Source organism: Spermophilus citellus (assembly GCF_964194105.1).
Source record: "Spermophilus citellus genome assembly, chromosome: 1".
Lineage (NCBI taxonomy): Eukaryota > Metazoa > Chordata > Mammalia > Rodentia > Sciuridae > Spermophilus > Spermophilus citellus.
In genome coordinates this window covers 135,608,063-135,632,104 of record NC_138182.1, presented here as the reverse complement: position 1 = coordinate 135,632,104, position 24,042 = coordinate 135,608,063, and the positions used below count along the sequence as shown (strand labels likewise).

Sequence of the window (24,042 nt, the reverse complement as noted above, 5' to 3'; positions counted from 1 at the left end):
AAAGAGCAACAAAAAGAAATACTGCAGCTGGGTGTGGTGGTGCACACCTATAATCCCACTGGCTCAGGAGGCTGAAGAAGGAAGATCTCGAGTTCAAAGCCAGACTCAGCAACATAATGACATCCTAAAGCAACTCAGTGAGACAGGATCTAAATAAAATATTAAAAAAGGCTGGGGATGTGGCTTACTGGTTAACCACCACTGGGCTTAATTCCTGGCACCGAAAAGAGAAAAGACAAGAGAAGACTGCAACATATTACAACATAAAGACCGGAGCAGTGGTGCACATCTGTAATCTCAGTGACTCGATAGTTGAGGCAGGAGGGTCCCAAGTTCCAGGCCAGCCTCGGCAATATAGAGAGATACTATCTCAAAATAAAAAATAAATAAATAAATAAATAAATAAAGAGGGATGGGGATGTATCTCAGTAGTAAGGCACACCTGGGTTCGATTCCCAATACTAAAAAAGAAAAAGAAAAAATTCCTGCAATATGCAAAAACCTCAAAAACATTATCCTTAGTAAAAGATCCATATTGAATAACCCTATTTATAAGAAATATCCAGAATATGCAGAGTTAGAGATAGCAGATTAGTGCCTCAGTAGGACTGGTATGGAGGAGGGGGCTGGAGAATGGGGAATGACTATATTAATTTGCTAGGGCTGCCTTAACAAAGTGCCACAGACTATATGACCTAAAAAACAGAAGTTAATTATCACATGGTTTTGGAGGCTTAGTCCAACATCAAGGTGTGAGCAGCCCATGCTCCCTCTGCAGGTGTAAGGGAAGGATCTATTCCAGGCTTCTCTCCTAGATTCTGAGTTCCTTGGCTAATGGCAGTGAAATTCAATTCTTCATGGGGTGTTCTCCCCATATGCAAATTGAGTGTGAATTTCCTCTTCCTGTAAGGATTCTGGTCATCTTGGATCAGGGTCCCAACACACTACAGCATGACTTCACCTTAGCTAAATATATCCACAACTTAGTCCCCAAATAAGGCTTCTCTGAAGTATTGGGGGTTAAGACACCAACATATGAATTTTGGGGACACAATTCTAACCACGGTACTGCTGTTTCTTTGGGAAGTGAAGAAAATATTCTAAAATTAGTTTATGGTGACATTTGTGCAACTCTACAAATATACTAAAAAACATTGAATTGTATACTTTAAATAAGTGAAGTATATGATATATAAGTTGTTTCTCATTAAAACTGTTTGGGAAAAAAAGGCAGGAGGGTTTCGATTTAAAGAATCTGCCCAAAATCCTCAGTGAGAAAAGCGAAGCAGGAGGCATCACAATACCAAGCCTTAAATTATACTACAGAGCGATAGTAACAAAAATGGCATGGTATCGGCAACCAAAATAGACATGAAAACAATGGTACAGAATAGAAGAAGACAGAGACAAACCCACATAAATACAGTTATCCCATACTAGAAATAGGTTCCAGAAACATTCATGGGAGAAAAAATGGTCTCTTCAACAAATGGTGCTGAAAAAAACTGGAAATCCACATGTAACACAATGAAATTAAATCCCTCTCTCTCATCCTGCACAAACTCAGCTCAAAGTGGATCAAGGACTTAGGCACTAGAACAGAGACCATGTACCTACTAGAAGAAAAAGTAGGCCTAAACCTTCACCATGTCAGCTTGAGAATTGAATTCCTCAACAAAACTCCTTAAAGCACAATAAATAAAATCAAGAATCATACTTTGATGAACATATACATAGTGAAGTGTTATGGTTTAGATGTGGTGCCCTCCAAAAGCTCACATGTGAGACAATGCAAGAAGGTTCAAAGGAGAAAAGATTGGGTTGTGAGGTCTTAACCCCATCAGTGATTTAATCCCCTGACAGGGATTAACTGAGTGATAACTGATATGGTAGGGTGTGGCTGGAGGAGGTGGGAATTGGGAGCGTGGCTTTGTGGTATATATTTGTAGCTGGAGAATGGAGTCTATCTGCTTCCGGATGATGATGTAAGCTGCTTCCTTCCGCCACTCTCTTCTGCCATGATGTTCTGCCTCACCTTGAACCTTGAGGAATGGAGCCTGCCTTCTATGGACTAAGACTTCTGAAATCATGAGCCCCTAAATAAACCTTTTCTCCTTAAAAAAGAGAATCAGTAAATGGGATGATATACAACTAGAAAGTTTCTTCATAGCAAAGAAAACAATCCAGACAGTGAAGAGAGAACCTATAGCATCTTTGCCACCTGCACCTCAGATAGAGCATAAATCTCTAGGATATATAAGGAACTCAAAACACACCAATAAAACAAATAACCCAATCAATAAATGGGCTAAGGAACTGAACAGACACTTCACAGAAGAAATACAATTGGTCAACAAATATATGAAAAAATGTTCAACATCCTAGCAATTAGAGGATTGCATATTAAAACTACACTGAGATTTCATCTCACTTTGGTCAGAAGGCCAATTACCAAGAATACAAGTAAACAGTAAATGTTAGTGAGGATATGGGGAGAAAGGTTAACTCATACATTGCGGATGGGCCTGCAAATTGATACAACCACTCATGAAAGCAGTATGGTGATTCCTTAGAAAACCTGGAATGGAACCTCCATTTGACCTAGTTATCCCACTCCTGGGCATATAGCCAAAGGATTTAAAATCAGCATACTATAGTGTTGCAGCCACATCAATGTTTATAGCAGCTCAGTTTATAATAGTTAAGCTATGGAATCAACTAGGTGCCCTTCAACAGATAAATAGATAAAGAAACTCTGGTACATGTACACAGTGTAATTATAGAATCTGCCAATAAATGGATGGAACTGAGACTATCATACTAAATTAAATAAGCCATCCCAAAAAACCAAAGGTTGAATATTCTCTCTGATATGCAGATGCCGACTCACAATAGCCAGGGTGAGGGAGGAGAGGAGGTTCACCGGATTGGACAGGAGGGAAGCAGGGGAAGGGAGACGGATGGGAATGGGAAAGACAGTAGAATGAATCAGACATAACTTTTCTATGTTCCTATATGAATATACAATCAGTATAACTCCACATCATGTACATCTAGGCCAGCCTGTACAACCACAAAAATGGGAAGTTATACTTCATGTATGCATAATACATTAAAATATATTTTACTGGCATGAATAACTAAAAAGAACAATTTTTTTTTAAAAAAAAAGTATGCCCAAGCTCAACAATTAAACTATTGGTGGGAGTTTATGAAAACATGATCTTTCAACAAGAATGGTGGGATATGAACATGTAGAGACACCAAAGACAATTTTCCTTTATCTAGTAAAACATTAGTAAATCCTCCTTGACCTAGTGATTTATTCTATAAGGTAACCCTCTAAAAGTAACATCCAAAGAGTAAAAGTGCATTCAGCCCAGCACTGTTTGTAAAGTTTAAAAAAAAAAAAAGGAAAATCCTGAATATCCATTGATAAGGAGTGATTAAATTTATCATAGCATCTTGGTTACTGCTAAACTGGATGATGCATATACAGGGATTCACTGTTTTTCTCTCTACTCTGTGTTTAATAATTTGATAATTTTTTATAATTATCAAAACTTTGATAATTTTTTGTTGTAAGAATTTTTAAATGTTAATCATGGCATACACATGCAATGTAATACCATACAGCCATTTAAAATGATATGATAAACTGGGCATGGTAGTACACACCTATAATTTCAGCTACTCAGGAGGCTAAGGCAGAAGGATTGCAAGATCTAGGCCAGCCTGGACAACTTAGTGAGACCTTGTTGCAAAATGTTTAAAAATAAATAAATGAGCCTGCATGTAGCTCAGTAGCAGAGCAATTTCCTAGCATGCAGGTCTTGGGTTCTATCTCAAAGAAAAAAAAGTATGATAAATATACATGGAAATATATCCATAATATACTCTCACACTCAGTCATATAAATGTAAAATGTTACAGCCTTTAGGGAGATACCTGTGAAGTGAGAGGTGCCTTCCTCATAATTTAAAAACATTTTTAACCTATGTGCCAGATAATCTTGCAACTCTACTTTGAAATGCCAATCCTAGAGAAATATTGGAAATGTGTTGAAAGACGCTACACAAGCCTATTATTGCTGCATTATCTGTAATAATAAGAAACCTGAAACCTAACTGTCCATAGAAAAATCAATAAATTTTGATCCATCCATTCACAGCAAACCTACGTCACCATTAAAGAGAATGAAATGGGACTACCAATGTGCCAACATGCAAAGACATCAAAGACAAATAATAAAAAGGTAAAGTATAAAATAGCATATAAAGTATGATCTCGTTTATTTCAAAACTGTAACTTTCTTTAGAATTCTAGAGTTTTATTCTGAAAAATATCAAAAATTCCAAAAAGTTCTTAGGTCAATCTTTTAAAGTGGTTTAGTAATATCCATGCTATATTTCCAAGTGAAAAAAAAATATTGGTTTAAAAACTGAGTATGACTCCACTTGGTTAAATATAGATAGGGTTAAAAAAAAATCTAGGTAAAACCTGAAGTTCAAGGCCAATGCCCAGTCACTGGATGTTAGCTATTGTTATCCTAAGGTAAACAGCTGATGATGAAGGGATTCTCAAACTCAAGAACCGCTGGCCTCTTCCAACTCCCCAGCTTCCCTTCACTCTGACCAGGGTCCATCTGAGGCCAACAGGGCAGTTGACAGCTTCCTCCCATTCATTTTACCCTGGGCTCCCGCTGAAGGGCAGCCAAAGAAATGAGCTAGAGACAAAAGAAATCCATGCACATCCTTCCTGCCTGCACAGGCAGCCCAGGCTGCTGGTCCCTGGAAGGAGATAGAGGCGGAACTGGAGAACAAATCCCAACCTCCTTATCAGACAGTTCAGGGCCTTGCCCAGGGAGGGGCCAGGTGCTGACTCTGCCAAGCGCTCAAAAGAGGTACAGTTTGGCCGACTGGAGAACACTGCTAAGCTGCATTCTTGAGATACAGGTAGGTCAAACTGGGCCTTGCTGGAGAAAAGAAGTGAGTTTCCTCCCAGGGGCAATGGATTCTAAAGTCACTCTTCTTAATTACATCTGGAAATCAACTCAGGGGAATTCCCTCTTACATCATCCTGAAATGTTTTTCAGACCCTGCAAAATACAAATAATGGTGGCTATAGACTGTGCTCTCATGGTGCACCAGGCACAGTGTAAGTCCTTTAAAAGCATTACAACATTGAAGTCACAGAACATCCTGTGAGGTGGCCACTGATATCCCTAGCATGGGGGTGAAGAAACTAGACTCCCAAAAAGTTACTTAACTTTCACACCTCCAGAGACTGCAAAGAGCCAGGTTCAGATCCACACGTGGATTATGCCACTACTTTACACAAACATTCAAACTCTAACCAGGGCAGGTGAAAAAAAAGGAAAGTGAGATGGTTGAACAAGGAGAAGTAATGCTGATTCTAACCAAGACAGGGCTCAAAGCACACTGAGCCAGGGTGGGACATCTGCGAATAACATCATTACCTGGTTAAGGCCCTTGTATTTTAGAGTCAACCAGACCTGGCTTCACCTCCTGGCTCTGCCCTTTATACCCAGGTGACCTTGAGCAAGTCACACTGCTCTACACTTTGGGGTGCCCATCTGCCAAATAGTGGTACCTACGCCTCATTGGGTGGTCATCATGATTAGAGGAGCCGCATAAAGATTGCATGACAGTGCCTGTCACACAGGCATGGCTACATCTTGACTATTGCCACCATTGTCATCATTACTGGTATCTGACTATCAATTCTAGTTACTCTCAACCAGAAGTTCCCTATGGGGACTGGGCATCAAGGAACATGACCCGAACTGAGGAAATGTGGATGAGCAATAACCACACAGATTGTTTCTCAATCTGTTTTTCTCTTGTTACTTGCACGCCTGAAGAAAGTAGCAAGGGTCACATGTAATTCCTTGCACCACCAAGAGACTTCAGAAAACTTTTGTCCTTGACTCAGTATTAATAAAAGTTGGCATGTACTAAAATACTACATGCTAGTGCCGGATAGAAGACTAAGCACATCATAATATGTTATCTCTTAACCACAAACCCTGTGTGTTTTGTTTCCTAGTGTGTTTTGTTTCTTAGGTTTGCTGTGTAATAAAGTACCAGGAAGTTGGTGAATTAAAACAATAGAAAGATGTTTTTTTTTTTTTTTCACAGCTTTGAAGGCAGAAGAATAAAATCAGTATCCCTGGGCAAAAAAATCAAGGTGTCAGCAGGGCTGTGCTCCCTCTGGGAGAATCTGTTCCTGCCTCTTCCTGCATCTGGTGGCTGTCAGCATTCCTTGGCTTGTGGCTGCACCACTCCATTCTCTGCCACCATCATCTCTCTTGTCAGTGACCAACTCTCCCTCTGCTTCCCTCATAAACACATTTGTGATTGCATTTAGGGCCCACCCAGATATCTAGGACAATCTTCCTGTGTCAAGATCTTTGACTTAGCCATTTCCATGCCATCCCTTTCTTTCCTTGTCAAGAGCACTCCTGCAAACATGGTGAACGCTCCTAAAATATAGCACAATTTCTGTAAGCAGCGTGGCTAGCACCAATCCCACCAAGTGACACACTCCAAGAAGGGTAAGGATTCTCTGCATGTCCAGGGAAAGTGGCATTCTGATAGGAAGCAAAGTGGCTATGGGGGGCAAACTAAGCTGATGCTCCAAACAATGCTAAAACTCCATAGAAGACGGTGTTGGGGCTCGAGTGTGTCCAACCCAACTGCAGCTCAGAGAGAATGCTGGTTACCAAGAGATGCAGGCTTTTGAACCAGCAAGAGACAATAAGAGAAAGCGCCACATGATCCAGTTCCAAGTCTCCTCATAAAGTTGTTTTACTATGAAGACAATAAAATCTTGAGGCTATGTTAAAAAAAAAAAAAACTCTAATCACACTTACAAAAACTCTTTTTTTTTTTTTAAGGCAATGTCATCACATGTTCCAAGGATTAGAATGTGGATACTTTGGGGGGAGGAAGTGCATTTCTTAACCTATAACATCCTGACATGAAGGTAGTAATGGCAGTTTCCATGCAGGGATAGAATGTATGAAGGGGCAGGCAGACCTGTGTTTGACTCCTGGCTTTGTCTGATTTAATTAAACTCCATGCTTAAGTTTCCTTATTTATAAAGTGTAGATAATAATAATAATTCCTCTTTCAAAGGGTGCCATGAGAATTAAATAGGACATTGTGTCCAGAGGCTTTGCACAGGGGCCAGCTCTCAGTAAATGCTTACCAAAGAGCAAGTATATTATTATGAATCAGATAAAGAAGTAAAACATAGAAGGCAAGTGACTTGCTAAAGACCACCTAGCCAGGAGGCATCAGAGCCTAAAATTAAATATAGGTCTCCCGTGCCTAACTTGTAGCCTATTCCACTCCACAGACAGTCTCTTCCTGAGGCAGAGACTTTTTCTATTTTACCACTTCCACAGTGTCCTTTAAATAGGCAGTGTAGAAAGAGCTCTTAAAACCCAGCTGGGACAAAAGCCCCATCTGACAGATCAGAAAGTGAGGCTAAGGAGGGCCTGACTGGCATGTGGACCAATTCCAAATTGTCTGCCTCTGAGCTCAGTGCTGTGTCCACTGAACCAGGAGGCCCCAATCTCAAGTCAGTTCCCCTAAACACAGCTAGGCACCAAGGTTTGCAAAGCACATGTTTCCATGTGTATAAATATTCATGTAACAAACCATGTCATATATATTCATTAGAGTAGAGTACTGCCTTCACAACCTCTAGCTGGGTCTAAAAACCAAGAAGTAGAATTAAACATGCACCATAATTTCATCTCTGCTTCCCCTGCCCCAACCACATCAACAGTCTCCGTGTGTGCTTCTGCCTTGTGTTTCTGTGCAGCTGTGTCTACGAGTATCCATGTCTGTGTTTTCAATGCACATTAGTTTGGGGCTAATGTGCTCATGGCCTTCAGAGTCAACACACCTGTGTTATTTCCATCTGGGATGCTTCCTGACACTTGCTGAGGCAACAGTATAGCAGCACCTCTTCAGATCACCACTACCCCTACTGAGACTGAGTTTCAACAATGGGCCCTAAGAAGGTATATTGTGTTTCCCATGATTTAAAAATAATGCTGTCTTAGTTCATTCAGGCTGCTACTACAGAATGCTATAAACCAGGTGGCTTATAAGCCATGGTTATTTTTCTCACAGTTCCAGGGACTGAGAAGTCCAAGGTCAAGGCCTTGGCCTATTTGATGTCTGATCAGTGCTCACTTTGTGTTTCACACATGGTACTTCTAGCTGTCTTTTCCTATGGTAAAAGGGTGAGCCATCTCCCTGGGGTCTCTTTTTCAAGGACTCTAAATCCTATAAGGACACTTGGGCCTCCTACATGAACTACTCACTTTGTAAAGGCACCACATCCTAATAGTATCACACTGGGGGGTTAGGATTTCAACAGATGGATTTTCAAGCAATGTGATCACTTAGTCTATTGCAACTGGAAACCCTGTGGATGCAGAGATGTGCTTGAGAACTTGGCTTGGACAGTTACCTCAGACTGTCTAACAATCCATTTGTTCTGAAACTCTAGGGGCTTCATACAAGATGGGAATCATAAATGAAACCAATCTCAATCTCCAAAGCCACAGGTGGAAACTTCACTTCCAAGAGGACCACTAGGTCTCTCTAGGGCAAAGTACCTAGCATTGCACTTAGAATTTAAATTCATTCATGCATTCACTGCCTTTAAAGCACCAGGGTTAATTCCACTCCTGATACTCCCCTCAGCAAAAAAAAAAAAAAAAATTAGAAGGAAATTTTAGACTTCCACAGGCAACTCCCATCAAATTCTGGTGTCCCCACCCATCCATCCAAGTGTTTCCTCGGCACTGGTCGCCTTGGCTCATACAATCTTGGCTGGAGGGAAAGGGGAGCCCAGCTGTGAGTAGAGTTTGGAAAAACATTTTGAATACTTTGGATCTGCCAAATACTTGGTTAAAGAATGATATCCTTTAATTTCTTAAGCCATATGTGTTTTAAGTGGAATATAATCCATACATCTGTGAGTCATTTAAGTGCAAGTCGGTGAAGCATTGGGACTCCATCTAAGCCCTTCTAAGCTTCTCTTTGATTCAGGAAATTGAATTTTGCCAACAACAAATGAAGCTCCTGAGAAGAAAGGGGTGAAATAGAGCTGCCCTTTATCCTAGATGTTAGAGTCTCCTGACCCAAAAGGAAGCTGGGAACCTAAGAAGGAGCACCATGCCTGGGTGGTGTTCGGGGTTCTGCTCCATGTCAGCCCCATATTTCTACAGAACCCCTTGGAAGAAAAGTTCAGGAATAAGAAGTGGTAACTAATCCATCCTGTCTATTATTGAGAAACCTTCCATCTGCTTATCCTCCCCTTCTCGCTTTCTCTAGCATTTATACAATCCAAATAGAGTTGAGGCAAAAAGAAGAAAACAGAGAACTAGATCACCCAGGTAACCGTGAAGGACTGTTAATTTTCCAGGCTGTAGCTTGATTTCCAGCATAAGAAAAGCAATCTCCTTTCCCATTGTGTCTCTGAGATATGAAGAAAGATTAAATCAGAAGTCATGGTGGGTATCAAAACCCATAAACCTCTGACTGCTCAAATTCTACCTTGACAATGACTGTTCCCTGTGGGGTTCAGCAAAGAAAAAAAAAACACAAAGGAAAACAAATATCCATTCATATCAGCTAGACTTTTGTAAACAGGACCTCTCTTTAGCTAACTGGACTGGATGAGACCAAAGAACGCCTCTTCCTTCCTTAAGCCAAAACCGAAGTATCCTCTTCTGGACCCAAAGGCAGGCAGTACACCGAAGAGATGAGGGTCCTAGAGTGTGCTTAAGAGACTAACAGAGATACATGGCCACAGGTCCTCTGGCAAAGTCCCCACCCTTTGAACTGTCATTAGCCTTCAAAAGTGACCTTGTCATAGAGTGCTCCTGCCATGCACAGTGTACCCAGCGAGCATCCTGGAAGCGGGGTAACAGTTCAGCATGCCCTCCCCTTGGGAAAAAGCCAAGAAACGAGAGGGGAAGGCCAGGGCCCATGCCTCCCCGGATGCCAACGCTAAGGAAGGAAGACTCCATCCGTTTCAGCAAACAAGACTTTGTCTGATATGGTCCCTGGGCTGATAGAACAGTCTTCAGAACGTGGGAAATGGCACGGAGAAAAAATATTATGGATTTCTGCCTCAAAACTGTGGGCTGTGGAAATAGCAGCCTATCATTTCTGCCCTGTAATTTCCCTCCTGACCCGAAGAGTCCTGAGCTAGTAGTTCATCCCCAACCTCAAGGTCTTGTGGCTTTCGGGTGCGATTGCCCTTCAACCCACTGCCCGCTATCACCAGGGAGGTCACCACAGCTAGAACAAACTTCCTGAGGCAGAGACTTTTTCTATTTTTGCACTTCCACAGTGTCCTTTAAATAGGTAGTGTAGAAAGAGCTCTTAAAACCCAGCTGGGACAAAAGCCCCATCTGACAGATCAGAAAGTGAGGCTAAGGAGGGCCTGACTGGCATGTGGACCAATTCCAAATTGTCTGCCTCTGAGCTCAGTGCTGTGTCCACTGAACCAGGAGGCCCCAATCTCAAGTCAGTTCCCCTAAACACAGCTAGGCACCAAGGTTTGCAAAGCACATGTTTCCATGTGTATAAATATTCATGTAACAAACAATGTCATATATATTCATTAGAGTAGAGTACTGCCTTCACAACCTCCAGCTGGGTCTAAAAACCAAGTAGTAGAATTAAACATGCACCATAATTTCATCTCTGCTTCCCCTGCCCCAACCACATCAACAGTCTCCGTGTGTGCTTCTGCCTTGTGTTTTTGTGCAGCTGTGTCTATGAGTATCTATGTCTGTGTTTTCAATGCATTCCAGGGTAGCCCACTAGTTAACAGTGAGTCTTATGGGTGGGAAATTTTCTTCCTTTTATTCATGTAGCATGGCTACATGGTTTACATGAGCATGCATGAATTTTGCAATTTAGAAATAAGGAGTGAGAAATAACAGCTGCCATTTTCCATGAATTTTGCAATTTAGAAATAACAGCTGCCATGTACTTATAAGCGAGGCACGACGTGGGGCCCTTCATCTGCACCACCTAGTTTCATCCTCCCCGTGGCTCTAGGACTGGACTATGCTTATACTCCAGGAGTGGGAACTGAGGCTTTGAAAGAGGACACGCAGTTGTGACATGGCAGAGCCAGGATCTGAATGGAGCCCTGTCCACCATGAAGCCACACACACATTTTCCCTAAGAGTTCCTTCCTTCTCGCCTGCACTCAGTAGACAAGGAGTGCATCTCTCTCAGGAATGTCAGCCACTTGTCCCCAGTTGCTTCAAAGCAGAAAACAGGCTGCAGCTGCCTGGCCATGGGAGCTCTGCGGGTCTGCTCCGTCTGCCGCGTCCCCCTCTCCTGGCCCATCCTGCTCCTCCATCCTCACCATTCTTGGCAATGATCTCTCCACGTGTGAATTCCATTAAAGGCTCTCTCACTGCTATTTTGGGCCGTGCATTAGCACATAGGCTTTGATTTGATGGGAGAAAGCCAGACACCTCGGGATGATGAAAAAGATACTTGTCCTCTCTCTTACCCCAGAGACCCAGAAACCCCTGCCCATTGCTCTTGAGATGCCTGAAAATCCAGTATATGGAGAAATACTATATGGATCCTGGGGGGTGGGTGGACAGAAAGCTTCATAATCTACAGGGCCTCTCCCTGAATCGTCCCTCCCACTGTCCATCTGGCTTGGACCCAGGGGTCATCCAGGTCTCTGCTCAAATATCAGTTCAACAAGGACTTCCGTGGCCACCAATCATAAGCAATACCTGCCCCTATTCACAGCACCTGTCCTTATAGACTCTCCAGGGAGCCTGTCCAGTCACCAGCTTGCTCACTGTCTTCCCCAGTTAGGGTGTAAGCACCTTAAAGACAGAACGGTTGTATCCACAGCTTTACCCAGAGTGCCTATGCTGGGACCTGAAACTTACGGAGGCATAGTAATGAAAAGAATGAATGAACGGGTGGAGGAGGGTGCAAACCAGAGCCTGACAAATCACTCACAGGGCCTCGTTGCCCCCCAGATGTCACCGTCTTAGAGAAACTTTAACATGCCAGCTTGAAAAATCAGAAAAGCCTCCCCCCGCCCCATTCCAAAGCTGTTTTGAATCCAGACTCACACGCTCCATGAATGAGAGGGCTTTGGGAAATAAACACACGAGGAAGTCGTGTGCAGTTGGAGTTCCGCTCACTAACACATGTTCAAAAACAAAAAACCCCATTTGGATGAAAATAGCAGGAAGCCGTCCCCTAGGGACACCTGGTGAGGTCATGCTTCTTGGCTCTGCTGCTTCCATTTTTGTCAACTCTCCTGCTTCTGCCAAATTAAGGAGGCCGGGAACCAACCCCATCCAGCCCCAGGCGCTCACTGACACACAGCTGGGCAGCAGGCAAGAGAACCTTACCTGCAGCCTCCTGGAACCTCACTATGGGCAACATAAATCACGGCATCGGTGGGTGGACCACTCTCCTCCCGCCCTCTAAGCCCTTCCTGAGACCACCTCATCCCATCCTCACAACCACCCTGTGAGGCTGGCTTTACTACCCTCGTTTTGTAGATCAGGACACAGAAGTTCCAAAGAATTTGCCAGGTGTGCCAGTGCATGCCTGTAATCCCAGTGACTCCGGAGGCTGAGGCAGGAGAACTGCAAATTGAAAGCCAGCCCCAACAATTTATCTCTAGGTCCTAAGCAATTTAGAGAGACCCTACCTTAAAATGAAAAAAAAAAAAAAAAAAGAGAAAAGAAAGAAAGGAATCTGAAGGATGTATCAGTTTGCCCCAGGTCACATTCTGTGAATCTAGAAGGAAGCCAAGAATACAAATAGACTACCCAAGTCTTATCTCTCTTGTTTTCTTGCTGTGTGACCTTACACAAGTGCCTATCCCTGTCTGAGTCACAGTTTCAATAGCTGCATATAGACTACTGTTTTCAATGTTTTCTAAGGTGTCTTCCTGTTCTAACTTCCTATTAGATCTTGCAAAAAAATTCAAAACGGGAGGGAAGAACAAGGTCTCAAGTCCTGAGGTCTCTGCTTGGTTGATCCAACTCTTAAGTCTTTGCCCATAACACCAACACCAGAGGAAGCCTAAGGGCTGTACTGGGGGCAGAACAGGCCAGATTAAACTCAGGTGACATTTAGACCCAGAACCAAAGGACTGAAGGACTAAAGCAGGCCCCTGAGAGCTCTCCAGAACAATCCCTGTAAGGGTCTTTTTCCTATAGGACCCCGGGAGACAACCAAAGAGAAGCCCTGGGCAGGGAGGGCCTGCGCCCTCTGGGGATGCAGCCAGCCAGATAGGTTCCAGGAAAATGGGAGAAAAGAAACATTCCACTAAGCCAGTAAAAGCCTAGTTACACTCTGGAGGAGAGTCGCAAAAGTAATGGCAATGCCCAGCCCTCTGTCTTCCCAAAGGCCACCACATCCCAGGGCAGAGGAGAGATGTGAAGGAAGCCTCCTAATCACCCCAACTGCTAAGCTGTACTCGCACCACACTTGGGACACCACTCATCCTCCTCTGCAAGCGTCCAGAGAGGCCAAATTTGGAATAAATTATATTGTCCCTTTGCACCCAAGCCAAGCACCATTCCCATCCTCTGGGACATGCAAGGCCCTTCTCCATCCCTTTCTTGGCAGTGATGTATTTGATTACTCATCAGCTTCCAGTGGGGGTTGGAGGCTGCCAAGAGGAGACGGGCAGCTCTCCAAGGCATGCATCCTTATCTTCAATGTCCACGTGGTGGGTGAAAGTGGGACTGTTGGTGAGGAGAGTACAGAGGCCTTCAGAATCCCTCAGGCAAGTAAGGAGAGCCGCTCAGTGGCCAGGCAGACCGTGACTAGCCAAGGAAGTTCTAGGTTATATCTACTCATCCCACAATGATAAAATCAAGACACAACTACACCTGGTGGCAAATCAATGTGGAAACGGTTCTGAGCCAGGCACTACCCAAGGTGGATGAGGTTAGGGACCTGGAGGAGCTGGGGCCTAGTGAGGCCAGGAGACTGCAATCAGTGCCCTTATTGGCCAAATCTCAGATGTAACTGATCCAGGATAGACGGACCAGAGGTGCCCAGCGACGGCATGCTCTGCCTGGCCCCTCTCTGCTGATTGCCTTCGCTTCCTGCCAAGTACTAGGCCTGAGCTAATAAGGCAGCCGCCTCCTGCTCATCCCCTCCATTAATCTCACATATACACCAACCAGGGCCTGCAATGAGCTCCAAGAGGCACCGGAAATATAGCCTAAGAAAGTTCAGGCAAGATGTTAGGAGTCCAGTGACTTCACAGCAAGTCAACAGATTGTGCAAAAGCCCTGTCTTGGCAAGATGCTTCCCTACAGGAACCAAGGATTGATAGCTTGGTATCACTCCACTAAATGCTTCCTTCCCAGTGACACCTGTGTCCTTGTTGAAAGAGAAGTTAATTGTTTCATTTCAGACAAAGAAGGAGTCCACTTACTCATTCTTCTCCAGGTCCAGGATCAGTTCTCGCCCCTCGGCCATTACCCTGAGCTCAGCTTTGAGTGGATGCTAAAAGGAACAACAACAACAACAAAATGTTAGTTCCTAAAAGCAGGGACCCTGGCTCCCAGGGACAGCACAGGGTCAGCACAGCTCACACATGGATCCACAGGAAGCGAGCAGGAAAAGGTCAATTGCATTTCCAGCCCAAACATGAACTGACTTCAGTCCCAGAATGACCCAAATCCTTCCCCCATCCGCTTTCTCCTGAGAAGCCAAGGAAAGAATCTACAAGCCAAGATTCTGTGGAGGTGTATGCGTGTGGTCTGGCCAAAGGAAACACAGGAAAGCAAGATCCTCAACAGTAAATTTCCTGGGGAGTCAGCCTTGGAGTCAAGTCCTGGCTCTGACACCTGCACCTGTGCAAAACTGGATGTGTCACCAACCCTCCCTACAACAGATCATTTGAGATTCACAAAGGGCCCATGCACATGAAAATCTGCTCAAAATCATGGGTGAATCATACCCCCACGCACGCTCTAAAATATATGCCATACCTGACATGAAGTCAAAGTGACAGAGATTATCTTAAACCACAAATCCTAATGCAGTAAAATAGGCATTTCGTACCCTAGAACAGGGAATTCAAATTGACACCTACCCTCTGGAAAATAATTTGACTATATGGACCAAGAGTTTTAAAAATGGTTAAGCCATTTGATTCAGTAATATAAGACTGGCTGAAACGAACGGAAACATAGGCAAAGGTTTGTCCACAAAGATGCTTAGTATGTACAATAATAAATAATTAAATATAACCTAAATGTCCCAAAGTAGAATGTTCAAATAAACAATGACTCATTCATAGGATAGAACACCAGAAAGTCATTGAAAACAGGGATTTTAAGTAATTTTTAAATTACTAAGAAAGTTTACACAATAAGCATTAGGCAAAAGGCTTCAAATTTAACACTGTATATTTTATTTAAATACATTTTTGTAAGAAGGGGATGTAAGGTGTGCATGCCTGTAATCCCAGCAACTTAGAAGGCTGAGGCAGGAGGATCACAAGCTAGAGACCAGCCCCAGGCACCTTGGTGAGAACCTTAGCAACTTATCAAGAGCCTGTCTCAAAATAAAAAGGCTGGGGATGTGGCTCAGTGGCAAAGCACCCCTGGGTTCAACTGCCAATACCAAAAATAAATAAATATGTTTTATAAAAAAGGAGGGGTCACGAAAATAGAAGGAAGGCTAGTGGAGTAGAGGAAGGGGACCAAGGGAAAGGATGAGGGAGGGAAAAGGGAGGTAGTGGCAAATGAAATTGGCCAAGTTTTGTGCATGTTCAAATATGTCACAATGTGTCCTACTTTTATATATAATTACAATGCCCCAATCAAAAATTAGTTAAAAACAAATAAGCAAAAAATACTTATCATATATACATATACATACACACATACACACACACACACACACACACACACACACACACACACACATTCTGTAAAGAGAAAAGGTAGAGAGAAATAAACCTAAAGGCAACCATAGTTACTCTAAGCAGTGGGATTATGAGTTAACTTTATTTTCTTTTGTACTTCTTTCCATATATTTATAATTGCTTATATCATTTAAGAATAGAAAATTTCAAATAAATTTGAAAGTTAAATCATAATAAACCTACATCATAATAAACCTTGAAGTGCTTCAACATTTCAAGTCAAGGCTATTGAACTTTCCTTGAAGAAATAATCTTTTAAAAAGTTTTAAAAAACATTCATGTGTTTATAATAGTAAATATTCTTTGGGATTTATTTATTTATTTATACAGGGGTGCTTTACCACTGAGCTCCATCCCCAGCTTTTTTTATATTTTTATTTTGAGACAGGGTCTCACTAAGTTGCTGAGGCTGGCCTACAATTTGTGATTCCCCCTGCCTCAACCTCCTGAGTTGCTGGGAGTGTTACCAGGTGTCACATGTTAGAGTTTTCTAACTTGGAACCAAGGAACTGATAAATTCTTAAAGTCCCTTCAATCCACAAATGTCCTTATGGAGCTTCTACCCCTTTTAAGGGTGACTCTAACTTAGTTCAGGCATCTCTGAGAAAGTGGGTCACCTGTTCTGTCACCTCTGGTTAGGCACCTACGTTTTTCTAGCATTCTTTCTTTTCCCCATTAGGGTCCAGCATCCCTGATGAACTCTGAATGTTCCAATACTGACTCTTGGGCAACCTACCTATTGCCTAATTAATCCTATTACCTCATTTTAAGAAGGGACATTGCAAACCCTGGGGCAGGAAGCTGGGGGATATGTTTGCCCAATCACTTTCACTAAAAGATTCACCTCTCCATTTCTGCCACCTTGATTCAGCTTTGCCAGCACCTATTCTGGTAGCAAGGTCCTTTGCCACTTTTACTCCAGGGAACTCCAGAGCAAGTGCCCTGCCCAATCACACTAAGCACCAGGGACGCAGCCCCACGTGAGCATTTGAGAAAGAGCACACAGCGACAGAGCTGTGGCAGTTATCCAAGAGGTAGACAACCACGTGAGGCCCACGTAAAAAAAGACTGTTGGCACACTCGCAGCACTATCAACTCTCCCCCAAAGAGACACGAGCTGCCCCATGAGTACTAAAACTTATTTTTATATGGGGAATCCAAAAACAATTCTCTCTGCTCTGGAAGGTGCTTAGACACTGATACTTAAAATAAGATGTTCTTTGTTTCCAGGGGACATTTGAAACAAAACAATGAAACTACATTTTGAGGATCTATGAAGCTTCCCTGTCCAGCCCTCCTGACCAGTTCTTCTCTTGGTACTCCGGCTCTGTGCTAGGGAGGGGCAGCATCAGCTCTCCCAGGAACCCTAGGGAGCTGACCCTCTGTCAAAATTGCCCAAGGGAAGGGTCAAAAGTCCTTTGTGTTTAGGGCTAGACTAAATAGATCTTCAGCTCTATAAGTTATTGGAAACCTGACCTATATGTTTATATGCACCTTAAAATCCAGCAGAGCATTTAGTATCTCAGAGACTAACTGATGTTTAGCAAATGAATGAAATACATAAAAGAATAAGAGACCTGAATGAAATCCAGCTTTGATTTCCCCTCTCTCTCTCTCTCTCTCTCTCTCCCCCCTTCCCTCCCTCCCTCCCTCCATCCCTCCTTCTCTCTGACATTCATTCAACAAATATTTATGGTGCTGGGCACTGTGCTCACTGTTCCCTCAGAACACAATAGCCCACGTTCTGGGCAGACAATGGTTGGGAACAAAGACAGGATTTGGTCCTCTGCTTTGTTCCTCAGCCCTTCCTGAGGATGCCTGGCATCTCACATCTGGAAGGAACAAAGAAGCCTCTATAAAAAGTATCAGATCCATTCCTCAGGCAATAATGGTGGGTTGAAATATCCAAGATCTGAATTCTTAAAAATAATCTGCTCTAGGATGGCCATTCATTAATTTGTCTAGATTTGTTCCTGAAATTATTTTCAGCCTTTCCAACTTTTTGACAAAATGATTTGCTGCTTTTAGGCCAAAATGTCCTTAATTTTATCTGCCCTAAGTTTTTCATTGTGAGTTCCCCCTAATAAGCCCAAGTGGAGCATTTGGGGACATGTGTGTACCACTCTCACTATAACTTAGAGAATGCTAGGCATTTCTCCTCTCCTCTCAGTTTCCAGACTCAAAAGCCACAATGTCTGAAGTCTTTCCTGATGCATCTCTCTCCTGCTATCATCTTGCTTCTAAGTGCTGACAAATCACACACCGTTTGAACCCAGGGCTCCTAGAAGCCAGTCCCTGTCTCCAGTTTTCTTCCTGCTTATTCCCTCTAAGATGCATTTTATAAATGAGGAAGCTCAAGTTCTTTAGAAGATCACATAGCAGGCTACTGCCATATAACAAGAACATCTTCCTTTCTGCTCTTCATGTCTCACTTTCAGCAGTGAACCCCAGAACCAGAAACAATGTCCTAGACACACAGGTCCCAATATTTTCAGTTTTATTCCCAATCACCTTGATAAAGCGTCCACATTTTGCTGGTGTTCTGGCCCAAGGAGACTATAGGATTTTAACATACATTTCTTGGGCCTAGGTCCAGCCCTGCTTCTTATTAAAAAATAGTTTAGATCCAGGATAGTAGCAAAAACCTGTAATCTCAGCTACTCAGGAGGCTGAACCAGGAGGATCACAGATTTGAGGCTGACCTGGGCAACTTACCAAGGCCCTTTCTCAAAATCACTTTTTTTTTTTAAAGGGCTGCAAATAGAGCTCAGTGATAGAGCACTTGTCTAGCATGTGTGAGACGCTGGTTCAATCACCAGCACCCACACACAAAAAAAGGAAGATTAGGAGTTTAGATTAGCCCTTTTCTATCCAAGCCCATAATCCTGTTAACAAAACAAAGCACCTATTATGCAAAGCAAAAATTAAAATGACAATATTTAATATATTCCAATCAAAAGTGATTTCCATGACACTATTACATTTGCACTTTTTTTGTGTCAGCATTAGCGTGAATTTTCATTTTTCTCAACTAATAGCATTTGGAATTTTCTAGAAGTTTGTCATACAATGAAGGAAAGTCCCATTGAAGCTATCCAAAACCAACCCAGAGAGGATCAAGTGAGAAAAGCAGAACCAGTGGTAACGACTGGGCCTCCAAGAGCGCTTAGTAAGTGGCCCCAAGCCTCACAGAGTTGTCAACTCCTGCCCCTGAAGATGAGAGCTTTAGACTCTTACCTTTTCTTTCATGGGACTTTCTGAAGTCTTCCACTGAGGTATTATGAGTTCATGCTGTAGCTGGGGGCTGCCTTCCTCACTTCCTCCTGCCAATACAAGATGCAGAACCATGGGAAGCCGACCCTCCGTACCTTAGCCAAGCCATACATGTACTTTCTGTGACAACTACTGCCACCTGGAGAGAACTCTGCAGGGGGTCTTCAGAAGACCGGCTGGTTGCAGGTTCTTGATACTCCTCCGGGGCTGTGAACTCTTCCAGGTGTTGGTTATAAAGGGGTGAACAGGACAAACAAGGTCTTTGTACTCACCAAATCTACCTTACAGAGGTGAGAGACAGAAAAAGAACAAACACTGTGGTGCTAAGTGCCCTGAAGAAAATAAAATAGGGTCATGGAATAGAGACACCTGGTGCCTATTTGAGACAGAGCGGGGAAGTGGCCCCAGGAGAGCAATCCCCCCAGCTAGTGCAATGCCGGGGCAGAAATGGACTTGGCCTAAGGAATGAGAAGGTAGAGGTAGCTAGAGAGTGAAAGGAAGTCAGTGAGAGAGGAGTCAGCAAGACAGCTGCGGGTCTGATAAATGTAAAGCCATGGAAAGTGCCTGGATCTTATTATAAATAGACATGGAAGGCAATGGATGTTTTAAACACAGTGCAATCTGATCTGTATTAGGTTTAAAAAGATCACTCTGTCTGCTGAGTGGGAGAACGGGAGTGGGGGGATGGGGAAGCATGGAGGGGCTGGGAGTAGAAGCAGGAAGGAGGCTGGAGACTAGCAGGAGCCCTGGTGAGGGATGACAGTGGCTCAGACTTGAATGACATCAGTGGAGAGGAATGAAGTGGTGGGATTCTGGGTATAAGCTAGAAGTTAAACTCAAGGGTATTGTTCCCACTGAGCTTTGGTTTTCTCGTTGAGGATAATGATACCCACCTGCCCATCTCACAATGTTTGTGGGGGAAAGTCAATGTGAAATTCCTTTCCCACTGGAGAGAAATCACATGTAACTTGAGCTTCCTAATGGCAAGTTTGCATATGTATTTTACTTCCTACTCAACAAATCATTCTCACTCCAACCCTGAGAAGTAGACAGCAGTATTTCTAGATTGCAAGAAGGGGAATTGAAATTACAGGGTACAAATATTCAAGGGGAAGAGCAGATATTAAACACGGGTTCCAGATTATCTTAATGAAATGAGAATTTCCTAAGACCTAAGCAAATTAGTCTAAAGAAGAAGCTAAGCCCAAAGGACTTCTGGGGATGGGGGTGGGGTAAAGGCTCCAAAACTATTCATTCTAAACCAACCCTATTAATTACATAGAATGTAATGAGTGATATAAAAGATGGCTGTAGTTCCATTAGAGTTGTAGGACGGATTATGATTGATTATTATCTTTCCTTTCAGATTACTGAGATGATATACTTGCAATCAAAATATATCATAATGGTGGAATGAGATGAATATCATTACCCTAGGTACATGTATGAAGACACGAATGGTATGACTCTACATTGTGTACAATCAGAGAAATGAAAAAATTGTGCTCCATTTGGGTATTATGAACTGAAATGCATTCTGCTGTCATGTGTAAGAAATTAGAATAAAAAATTTTAAAAATCATAAAAAATAATTTATTCAACTAGCATTAGCTTTCTAACACAAGTAAAAAATCAGAAGCAACACATTACCAAATATTTTTTGAGTTCTTGACTATGTGCTGTGTACTATGCTAGGTGCTTAATACTCATGGGGGTGGGGGAGACAGGCACAATCCCTATCCTAAGTCTAGATTATTTAAACAAAAAGGAATTATATGATATTTAATGGAATATTTAAAGGCACTAAATGATATTTATCACATCTTTTTCTAACAATCAAAAAGTTGGTACAAACTTGGAAACAAGGCAAGGAGAAAGCAGAACTCTCTAGTGTCAGATTGGAGCCCTCCCATGGATTACTGACTTATCTAAAAGAATGCACCTTTGACTTTTTATTCACTCTTGACTAAAAGCCTATACTCTATAAAGATACATATGAACTACAGTTTTCTCTTGGGAAGATACAAATGATTTTGCCATGGTAGAAAAATGACCAAGAATTACGGTTATTTTATGCTTGGGGCATCCACCACTTCTGTATCTGTCTTAGCCACAAGATTTCAACACTCTTTCTCCAATACCTTTATGACCCTGTTACTGTAATTCTCCTTTCCACCAACTTTACCCTCCTATTCATTGCCTTATTAATGAAATGAGTACATCTGTGCCACATTTGTATGGGAGTCCAGTTTCTAACTTTTTGAAAATTATATTTCTGCAGTCCCTTGATGGAATTTGTAGTCATAAAAAGTATGTTGTTGTTGTTGTTGTTGTTGTTCAGCATGATGGAGCATGCCTATAATCCCAGCAAATGTAAAAGCTGAGGCAGGAAGATGGCAAGTTTGAGGCCAGCCTCAGCAAGTTCGCAAGACCCTCAGCATCTTAGGTGAGACCCTGTGTCAAAATTTAAATAAAAATGAAAAGGTGTAGGAATGTAGTTCTGTGTTAAAGCATGGGTTCAATCCCCAGTACCAAAAAAGAAAAGAAAAAATAGTTGTAGTTTGGGAGAATGTAATGATTTGGAAAATGCTTGTAATGTGAAAGGAAAACTGCAAGACACAAAACTTTATGGTACCATTCCAATGTTATCAATATATATTTTTAGGCAACCAAAGAAGACAATAGGGAAAAACAAAAATATTAATAGCAATTGTGAATTGGGGATTGCATGTCATTTCATTTCTTTTCCACTTTTTATTACTTCCCAGGTTATTGTACAGCTAAGGTCTTTGAGGACTCAGACTCAGAGCACTGGCTTTCCTGTCCTTTCTGCCTGCTTTTCTCCTGCAAGAAGCACAGACTCGTGCCTCCCACTGGACTTCAAAATCAGAGACGAATAGAACCTAGTTCCCTCTTTCTCAAGAAGACCCTAACCATGGAGAAATTATGGAATTTCTCATTTCTTGGACTTACCGTGAAACCCCAGGGCCATGATTTCCCTTTTGGCACAAGAGCTTTAAAAGGCGGTTCCATCCGCCCGCGGACGCGCGGGAGGACCTTGGGATCTCGCACTGCAAGCTCCGCACGGTCCCCGCCAGCACAGCCTCTTCGCTCTACCTCGGCTGAGAATGCAGCCTGTCCAGGCCCCACCCGGCCCGCTCTCTCTTGATTTAAAACGCTGACAGTTGGTCCTGCAAGCGTCGGTCTGGAGTCTGCCCAGCCAGTCTGCGGCGGCGGCAGAGTGAGGGCTAAGGTTTCTGGGGTCATAAAGAGAACACGGTCACCGCCCCCGGGGAGCGCCTCTGAGATCGACCCAGAGAAAGAGTGATGTCTGGGAAACTAGCTGTGAGAACAGTAGAGTTCACCGAACATCAAAGCTTTACGCATTGAGTCCAATCCCTTTACTTTACTGAAGGAGAAACTGAGGCTGGGTGAGGTCGGATAGGATGGAAAGAGAGCCCTGGTTTCCAGCCAGCACAACCTCAATCTGTGGCGGAGCTATGGGCAAGTCCTTCCCTTTTGTGGGCCTCAGTTTCTCATCTGTGTAAGGGGTGAGCTGGACTTGACCTTTATTCAGTAGGGTGGTGGGGTAGTTCAATGGTTATCGCCAGTTCCAGGGTCTGCACATCACAACAGGCGAGACACCCAGCGAGACACCTTACCAGCAAGTCCCGGGGGCATTTTATTTTCTCCCACCCGCGTGCGCCTGGCACAGTGCATGGTGCCAGGGGGCTGCTCTCCAGGCCGCATGAGCAGACGATTGGGATGCTGGAGCACGGCCAGGGCACTGGACACTAGAGACAGGCGGAGCGAGGATGAGGGACCATGAGAAAAGAGGAGAGATCAGGAGAGCAGCGGAAAGAGAAGCCAAAAGCAGAAAAACAGAGGAAGGAGAAAGAGAGGGGAAGGCAAGCCAGCGAGAGGACCGGCTGTTTTCTGCTAGCGCCAGGTCTCCCCGATCTCCACTACCTCCCGGGGGGCACCAAGTGGAAACAAAGCCTGGAATCCTAGGCTTGGAGCGGCCGAGGCGCAGGCCCCGGGGAGTTGCAAGGGGGAAGCAGAAATCGCGGTCCCGACGCTCCGGGGACGGGGAGACTCCCAGGTCCCTGAGCCACGCAGCCCACCCTCCTCCATCACCCCCAACGCCCCGCCACTTACTTCTCGTCCATCCCAGCTCCCGAGCCGCCCGCGGCCGGAGCAGCTGCAGAGCCAGAGCCAGCAAGCAGAGCCGGGCGGCGCCCGCGCCCCCGGGCATGGTGACGGCGGCCCCTCGCTCTCCGTGCTCACACGCCCTCTGCCATGCCTGCCCCCGGCCCAGCGGCAGTGGCTGCGCGCCTGGAACCGACCGCTCGCCTAAAAGCCTCGGCTCCGGGCTCCCAGCCCTCGGCCGAGACGCTCCGCCCCCAGCCCCGCGGGGCTCGGCCAGGGGGATGGAGGAGGGGAGGCGCGGCCGGGAGGGGGCTTTGGGACTGGCCAGGGGAGGAGCCGACGAAACCCCTGGGGAGCCAGGCTGACTCAGGTGAAGGGGACTTCCGCTAGGGTCACCCGAGCCCACGGAGGAGATGGATTCACGGTGGATGCGGCCTGGGGAGAGTCGGGGGGGCTTGGGTTTGTTAAGAGTAAAACTAGACCCCTCGTTGCATCACGGTCGGTTGACTCAGTCCTGCACTGTGCTAGTTGCTGTGGGTGACAGAGACAGCGGACCCAGCGCTGTGCGCCCCCCCCCCCCAGGCCGCCACTCTTGGAGGCAGGCTCCTAAAG

The 24,042-nt window shown here is 44.1% G+C and overlaps 1 protein-coding gene across 1 annotated transcript in view; it reads right to left on the bottom strand.

Moving 5' to 3' along the window:
- The window catches only part of ADAM19 (ADAM metallopeptidase domain 19), an 85,389-nt gene extending 61,707 nt beyond the window's left edge, over nucleotides 1–23,682 (bottom strand). The window contains exons 1-3 of the mRNA XM_081273127.1: nucleotides 23,440–23,682; nucleotides 19,246–19,331; nucleotides 14,509–14,579 (exon numbers count right to left, since the gene is read on the bottom strand). Of these exons, the coding sequence (XP_081129253.1) occupies nucleotides 14,509–14,579; nucleotides 19,246–19,331; nucleotides 23,440–23,536 (254 nt within the window). The 5' untranslated portion in view covers nucleotides 23,537–23,682. The remainder of the gene's footprint in view (nucleotides 1–14,508; nucleotides 14,580–19,245; nucleotides 19,332–23,439) is intronic.
- Nucleotides 23,683–24,042: the final 360 nt, after the last annotated feature.